This window comes from Epargyreus clarus, unplaced genomic scaffold, assembly GCF_041222505.1.
Source record: "Epargyreus clarus isolate Ecla_fem2 unplaced genomic scaffold, WU_Ecla_fem_2.2 ptg000019l, whole genome shotgun sequence".
Taxonomy (NCBI): domain Eukaryota; kingdom Metazoa; phylum Arthropoda; class Insecta; order Lepidoptera; family Hesperiidae; genus Epargyreus; species Epargyreus clarus.
Window position 1 is genome coordinate 12,828,266 of NW_027332227.1, and position 7,980 is coordinate 12,836,245.

The following is a 7,980-nucleotide window of genomic DNA, read 5'->3' on the forward strand; positions in this document are numbered from 1 at the left end:
GGGCGAATTGGTAGACTTAATACACTTTTGACATCGAAGCCCCCGATTGAGAGGTCGAGTTTTAAACATAAGGTTGTCGCAACTTTTTTTGTTTACTTTACAATAGATGTTTTTTTTCTCACAAAACACTATTAATGAACCAATACGAAATTCGGTACTACATAAATACATTATAATATGGCAAATCAGTTTTCTATTTAAATACTGATTTACTGATTGAAATCAATCAATATACCCAATGATTGCGATTGGAATATTTACTCGTACTTACATATTCATATTCAAGCATTATTATTCATTTCTTTAGTTCTTGTCAGCAGTCTCCAACTGATTATCCTTATTGTTTTCTCATCATAAATTAATTGAGATCTTTACTCGTTACCTACTATTATTTGAAATTAAACTCGTGTACTTAAGGTAATTACTTCATTAAGACTTTAATACTTCATAGAATAACACATATATTTATTATCTTGAAACAAACAAATCCATCTTACGTGAGCTAAATGATTTTTTTAATGTACATATATGAATGCTCCCGATCCATACGTTACGTAAATGACACGTAAATATATTTTCAACGAATGTTTTATATTATAGGCTAGCCTTTATAATAATGATCAAACAATTTTTAAATTCGTTATGAACAGTTACAATAGTCAGAAATCGATTTTTTTATAGCTCTGTACAAAATTATAATACAAAAAATTAAAATGTTAACTCTTCACATTTTAAAGGCATAGAGATGATTTGTAAACTATTGCAATATCCAACTTCTTCGCTAGATGGAGCTAGTATCACAATGTTAGCTTCGTAGTGACAAATACCTATCTGAAGTGCAACTGTAGTGCAGAATTGAATACGTTTCCAACGTTCTTGATGCCAGTTCAGGGAATTACTCTCTGAAACTTTATATAATAACATCTTAAAATCTGGTTAACTCAGAACGCGGAAGGACTTTTCGACCCTTACCTGCAATAGCACGACTATCAAACTTATTCTCACCTCAAGAGTAGTATAGTGCTGTTGTATTATGGTTCGAACGATATGGCAAGAAAGATTTACTTTTTTAGACTTTTTAAAACTTTTATCTCAGACCTCAGAAGTAGCAATACATTTGGATGGATTATTGGTAGAACTCCTGGTCTTTATGGAGTTGTGACGTTAATGAGGGTAGTGACCAATAGCGCTATTACAGAGGGCCCAACAACATTTTTGCTTTCTACCAAATTAAAATATGACATGAAAATGAGAATGTTACTAACGGTTATAGAACAGAGGTATGACTTTGCGATACAAATGTAAACGTCTTGCTGTTTCTTTCCTAGTAGTGATAGCTAAGATATGACATGGAGGTGCTCCACTAGCGACCAATCGAGCTGATGAGCCACTTGAAGTGAATACAATAATAGCGCTTGCTCCACTTTGCTTTGCTGCTAAACACGCTGCTAAAGCCACAGATTTTGGCGGTAGCATTGGTATTTTTAACTGCGAATCAAATTTATTAATGTAACTTTACACGTCATCATCACAAATTATTGATGTTCCAATTCTAACATTGACTAAGTCCACTACAACAAATGTACTATATAGAATATGGTCAGTTTAAGCCCTGCTGTCTGTGTCAACTTCCACACTATTTAAAATAAATTTGAGAACTCAAACGTATACATTTGGGTATCCTATCCATGTTTGACTTTATGACAAGCAAGTGATAATTTATTTTTATGCATCTTCAAAAATAAAAATGACCTCAATTTTAAAATTAAATATCGAACAGAATTTAAACAACTTAAGGAATGTGGTACAAATATTCGTGTCAATACTTACCTGTAAAGTTAGTTTGTATGAATGTTTATCTTTATTACTAGTCTTTTCTACAACATCTATCGCCAAAACTAGTGATTTTACTACTCCTGTTTGTACATCTTCTCTCACTTCTTTATAATTATCTAGTAGTAGCACTCCATCTAGATCATTTTTAACTATTTTGTTAGCTACAGCGAAAATCTTCCTTTCGTCGGCTGGTGATGCTCTATAACCTTGTATTAATCCTTCTATTATATAAAATACTGGTTTAAAATACTGGAAAAAATCTCAATATTAGGATACAATAAAAAAAATAAATGATAATGATTTGTCCTCTATTTCTTACCTTTACCTGTTTACATAAATTAATTTTACAGCAATTCTCTTCTACAGTGTTGCTGTCATCTACTACAATTCCATCTGAAAACTGTAATTTAGAAATTACTAACTTCTTTTTTAATCCGTAATGGCATTAGAATACTGAGATTTTTTGACGAATTACCTTGATTATCTGATTTAGTTCTATCGTATTCTTCGTTTTAATCCATGGCACAATTGGAGCTGTTTTCTTATTCCTGTAATGCTTTTTAAATTCTAATAAACCTTCTAAACTTTCCACGTCCTTTAAAATGATGAGGTCAACCTTAAAACACAAGTTTAGGTTTTTATTTTTATATACTTTTAAAACTCATGTGGTTCAACTAAAATATTTAGGTTTTGTTACATATTACTTACTCTATTATCAATATCAATAAGTTCTGTAATTGTCATAATTACAGCTAAACCTATAGGTCTATGGTGTCTTTCTGGATACATTTCGTGTAATTTTTCTGATGCAATAATCGCTGCTTTGTGTTTTTGAAAAACATCCTCTCCATAAATGATTCGATCCACATTAAATATGTTCACTCCAGATTTTGTAAGAATCTTAATATCGTGAGCATCATAACATCCATCGTCTGAAGTAAAATATTAAATTTAGTTAATTTTAACGTAAAATATTAGGAATTTAATATATTTAGCTATTGTGCCTAAAATGTAACATCTTAACTTTTAACCAGAATAAATATTCATAAGAAAATGGACCTACAAAAATCACACAAATATTTTCATTGCTTGCTTTAGTCATATTTAAAAACAGGTTATTTTTGTGAATACAACTGAATAAATTATAAGTATTACTTAAATTTATTTAAGGTTCCGTGATGAACAACGTAAGCTTTTCTTAATTAAAGAAAAACCCAAAGTAAATAATTACAACTGGCTATAAATACTGGTAGTAAGCAGATCCAATGAAGCTTCAGACGGGAATTCCTTAGAGTCATTAATTTTATTCTTCGTTAGGGAGAAACGGGACGCCTCATGCTTGAGAATAATGTATTGAGGCATTAAACTCATCTATTATATCTGCACTTGAATTGAAATTTAATGCATGAGAAATAATTGATGAGCTAGATTCACTTGGGATAAATTTCTGAAACTTGATAATAATTGGATGTTTTCAACTTTGTTGTCATCTAGACCCAAACTCAATTACTATAAAAGCATTGTTTATGAAACTGAACGAAAAATTACTGGGCCAAGGCATTGTTATCCAAATTGACCATGGAAATAAATCTGAGGCTCTTATGAAAATTTTGTAATCATTACTTATGTTTGTTGATTATTGAGATTCGTTCTTACTAATAGTATACATTTTAGGAACTTGACCAATTTTTATTTCGGTCAGATTGAAACTAATTAGTCTATAATCTATAAAATAAACGTAAAATAGTTCATTCTCTCCTAAGACTTCCTATATATTATATTGGCGAATATCATTTCAAATGACGTGTCTTTACATTTACTTATTAATAGATACAGAACTTTTTGAACGTCAACTAGCTACGGCTACTTCTAAAAGTATATAAATAAATACAAAATGTATATAAACATTTACTTCTTCGTTCGTTTAATAGTCTACTTGGCATACATTGTCTATTACGGCATCTTACAAAGATTTCGTTTCCAAAACTGTTTTTTTAAAAAAACATCTGCTTTATATTTGCTCTAAAATTAATAAAAATTTAATCTCTTTATATACTCGTAAGGATGAACTTACCTAAATTGTACATAATACTCGTGGTCTGAAATATTCTATCTTTTGAAGAATCCATTGACTCCTCGTAGTAACAAAACTAGAAGACGTGATTAATATATTATATCGATAATGGATGTCGTTAAATATCATAAGAATGATGGTTGCAAGTTTTTCTATTTTATTGTGAAATTTGCTTAAAAATAATTTAAATTGAATTTTCTCCGTTTTTATCCAATCATTACTGAATGGCTAATTATACTTTCTAATACTATTATTAATACAAAAATTACTAGCCTTTTAAATTAATTTTAAAATTATCAAACGAGTATGAAGATCCAATTAGTGGCAAGTCAAGAGTACGTTAATATCCCTAAAGGCTAAATTTTAAAGCTTCATGCATGACTCTTCCAAAAATAACAACACATGACTCTGTTTTATTACACAGATATATAGGCGAGGATTTTGGAGTCGAACCACAAATGATTCTACATTTAATTACCACTCACCTTCTGTCTACAATAACTGGACTCAAAGTTATCAATCCACCAAACCATATCGTACAGATTGTTACTAAATGTGTATTTCAAATACCCTATTGAAATGTTTTGAATATGAAATCCATAGCCATATTGAATTTAAAAATATTTTAAAATATATATATTATGCCTAATTAGTCTGTAATTCTTGTCGAAGATAACTTCTTTGACAAGAATTAAGCTTATCTTTTTAATCATCATCTACAGCAAACATATGGAACACGTTTCTTCCCTTCTTCATTTCGGGCTTTTTCTCATTTATCTTTAAAAAAATAAGTATAATAATATTTTAAGGTCCTAAATCATAAATGTCGAACCCGTGAGTACCACCACCCACCCACCAAAGAACAACCCAAGAAGAAGTAGAACTTCCACAATTTTACATCATTACAATATCAACAAATTTTGACATCATACTTCCACCGAAACTCGGTCAGGTAAAACCGCAACATTTTATGAGTTAAAACACGGCCACATCTATCGTATAGGGAAGAGCACTTCAATTTATGTGCGTAATTAAGTGGAGTTTGCGTTGGAGCCCGCCGCTCGGCACTTTCCAGCGGTAAATGAAATTTACGTACGCCTCCACCTTTCGAACGTACCTTGAGTTTTTGGTCCAAGTAAGAAACGCTAAGCGTTATAACGATAAAATATGAAGACTTGTAGCGGAGCGGGGTCGACTTCCCGGTCTGACACCCGTGTCAGACCGGGAAGTCGACCCCGGGACTCCCGAGTCCCGAATGATGAATTAATGTCTTTGTGTGCGTCCATGACACCCACAACACTATTCATGATCGTGTATCTCTTTTTAATAAATATACGCATAGATATTGGCTAATCCGATGAAGAAAGGAAAGCATTAAGGTAGGCATGATTTCAACACTAACAGCGGTGTCATTTAGTAACTACAACTCAAAACTATATTTCAGAAGGTATCTTCAAACAAATAAATACATAAAGTTCTACGTTCGAAGACAATAAAGATTAGTTTGTGGTTTGAATAAAGAACCATTTCCATACGTATTTGTATTTTTTTTCCTAGATACATAGTTCAAGATCACAATGGCACAGCAACTAAATCAAGTATCAGAGTAACTAAATCAAGCCATATTTTTTTTATTCATACACCCACTAATTTACATACATACACTATAAAAAATTCGCCGCTACCGCGTCTCATTTAAACCACAAAGGAAGGCTTTTAGTCTCGAAACGTAAGAGAAAAGGGTGGCCAAGACGCTGACTGCGCTCAATTACATTAATAATCTTTAGTTCGCCAAAAAACGGTAATACTGTCTCCAGACGCAGCGCTAGATCCGTTTCCAGTAAGACGTTAACTTAAAAGCCACTTAAGAATGGATAGATTCATGAGATATTTAAAAATCTACTTTAAGTATAAAAATGCTTGGAACTTACCAAGTCTTTGTAGTTTTTTTATAAAATTCATATACCTGAAAGGAAGCTAAAGGCAAGGAAGCAGTGACCTCCAAATGCCATGACACTCATGAATCTGCAACCACTAGAACTAGTAGGTTATTATTGATGTTCAAGATGAAGTATCAGCAGAATGTCAGTAATTTTAATAAGAAAACTTTTTTGTATATTTTGAAATAAAACATAAAATCCTATTTATTTACGATTCTCTCTCGTTGGTGGTTATCCATTCAATGTTTTAAATCTCACTTTTTTTTCATATTACATATTTTATATATACAAACAGCAACAAAGGACCTCATTTCTGTCGATAAAAACACTTCAGCCCATCATGCTTTGACGTTGTAATTTGTCAGCAATAGAGCCTCCTTTTTTCTCGCGTATATTTATTAGTGCGATGACAGATGGGTTTGGGTTAATCGTTTGATCTGTAGGATCATCGACTGTCCACTCAACTCGATCACTCGGTGACGTGAAAGACTTGGTTCGGGGAGCATTTTTATGACGTTTTATAATGAAAAGTATTAAAAATTTCATTCGTTTCTTCGGTCCTTTATATCTAGTACTACTTACATGGAACAAGAGTAGTTGTTCCCTAACTACTTATATTCAATTATGTAATTCTGTTTTATGGCAGTAAATGTTTAATAATATAAAGAATATAAAATTATAATATAGAATCCTGATTAGGGACGACCTTTAATGGTTGAATACTTTTAACTAAAATGTTTATAAAATGGATTTCATCCCTTAAAAGAATGAGTAAAAAGTGTCCTATATTCAAATCTAAGACCAAAAGATAAACCTGTGAAAGCTACTAAAGAATATTTTAGATTTATGGACACAATTCAGATTTTTCATATTAAATTCTCTTTTCTGTATTTAACCCCACTACTAAATAGCCCACGGGTATTTAATTACTCTACTTCCATTGCCTTTTACGCGTGTTTGCTTGTGTTTGGCGGCATAAATGGGTCGGTTAGTAGCTACACAAATATATACGGGTTATACAAGAGGTCTGAAGAGAAAACGAATGAAATACAAAGGTTTTTTTTCTAATATCCAAAGAGAATTTTTGTAAAATTATGCCATGTTTCAGAGGGCACGCTAAGCTGTTATTGTTGTTTAAGTTGTTAAACCTAACTAAAGTCTTTATGGGTAAGTCTTTTTTCATGATATAGGAGTAGCAGACGAGCATGCAGTCTACCTGATGGTAAGTGGCTACTGCTGCCCATCTGTAATGAACCCCAGATAGGATTAAATATTCCTACCTGAGGTCGGCCACAGATGCGCCGCTACCCCTAAGGACTTAGCTGGAACGCCTCGAAAAGTATGTCTCCCTTACCACACCCTTCAAAACAGAACACAGCAGCGCCTAACACTGCTGTTATTAGGCAGAAATAGGTGTGGTGGTGTTGCGGCCGGAATCGAACCACAAAGGGTTTTACCACCTTCAGAAGTAAGCTATACATCTGCTGGTAATGATGAGTGGTACCTGTATGAAGTCCATATAGAATATTCTCCATATAGAACACTTAATTCATCTCATTCCGACTGGATACCTGTGCGATAATATCAACCTATCATCGTCCAATGTCAATATATTGACGACGTTCACCTGATTAAGTTTTTACTGAAAGTCACGAATGATCTTCTTCGCTACCCTTTAACTCCCGCGTACAAAATTAAATATTTTTATTTAAAACTCCCATAAAAAGTATTAAAACAAATTAATATCCTTATTAACCCCCAGCTATTTACACCCTAAGCATCGGAAGCAATCCAATCCCCACATCCAATTAACGCACACGAAACACAAACAGAACGAGACTCATCTCATTATAATTTGTGTTTATGTTTATCCGTAAAGCCATGTGAAATTAATTACCGGGTAAGATGTAATTAACTGAATATGAATAAGTATGAGCGCCGTATGAGGGACCACGAATATATTATGAGGATGCGTAAAGCTTGGGCATCCTTCATTTTTAATTCAAATCTAACAAAGATATTTAAGAAATGTCAGATAGATTCAGGGTCTATGGATAAGTTCTAACAAATGTAACTTAGATGAAATGTTTGCTGAAATACTTAATAATAACCAACGATTATAAACCAACA

The 7,980-nt window shown here is 32.4% G+C and overlaps 1 protein-coding gene across 7 annotated transcripts; it reads right to left on the bottom strand.

Annotated features, from left to right (window-relative positions):
- Window positions 1-412: 412 nt before the first annotated feature.
- LOC140750392 (pyruvate kinase 2-like) lies at window positions 413-4,506 on the bottom strand. 7 transcript variants are annotated; one of them, XM_073083888.1, is made up of 9 exons: window positions 4,396-4,457; window positions 3,911-3,986; window positions 3,068-3,174; window positions 2,545-2,768; window positions 2,312-2,452; window positions 2,162-2,236; window positions 1,831-2,085; window positions 1,266-1,488; window positions 413-908 (listed from the first exon to the last, which is right to left on the bottom strand). In XM_073083888.1, exons 3-9 carry the CDS (start codon window positions 3,132-3,134, stop codon window positions 709-711), a joined length of 1,185 nt encoding a protein of 394 aa, XP_072939989.1. In that variant the 5' UTR covers window positions 3,135-3,174; window positions 3,911-3,986; window positions 4,396-4,457; the 3' UTR covers window positions 413-708. The 7 variants fall into 7 exon arrangements, with proteins under 7 accessions (XP_072939989.1, XP_072939984.1, XP_072939987.1 ...); XM_073083883.1 differs by having other exon boundaries at window positions 3,084-3,289; window positions 4,396-4,455; XM_073083886.1 differs by having other exon boundaries at window positions 3,068-3,289; window positions 4,396-4,455.
- Window positions 4,507-7,980: the final 3,474 nt, after the last annotated feature.

Coding starts and splice junctions, on each gene's coding strand:
- LOC140750392 (XM_073083882.1), bottom strand. CDS start 4,443: ATGGTTTGGTGGATTGATAACTTTGAGTCCAGTTATTGTAGACAGAAG. Junction 2,453..2,544: donor TTATTGATATTGATAATAGA/GTAAGTAATATG, acceptor TTGTGTTTTAAG/GTTGACCTCATCATTTTAAA. Junction 2,086..2,161: donor AAATTAATTTATGTAAACAG/GTAAAGGTAAGA, acceptor GATTTTTTCCAG/TATTTTAAACCAGTATTTTA.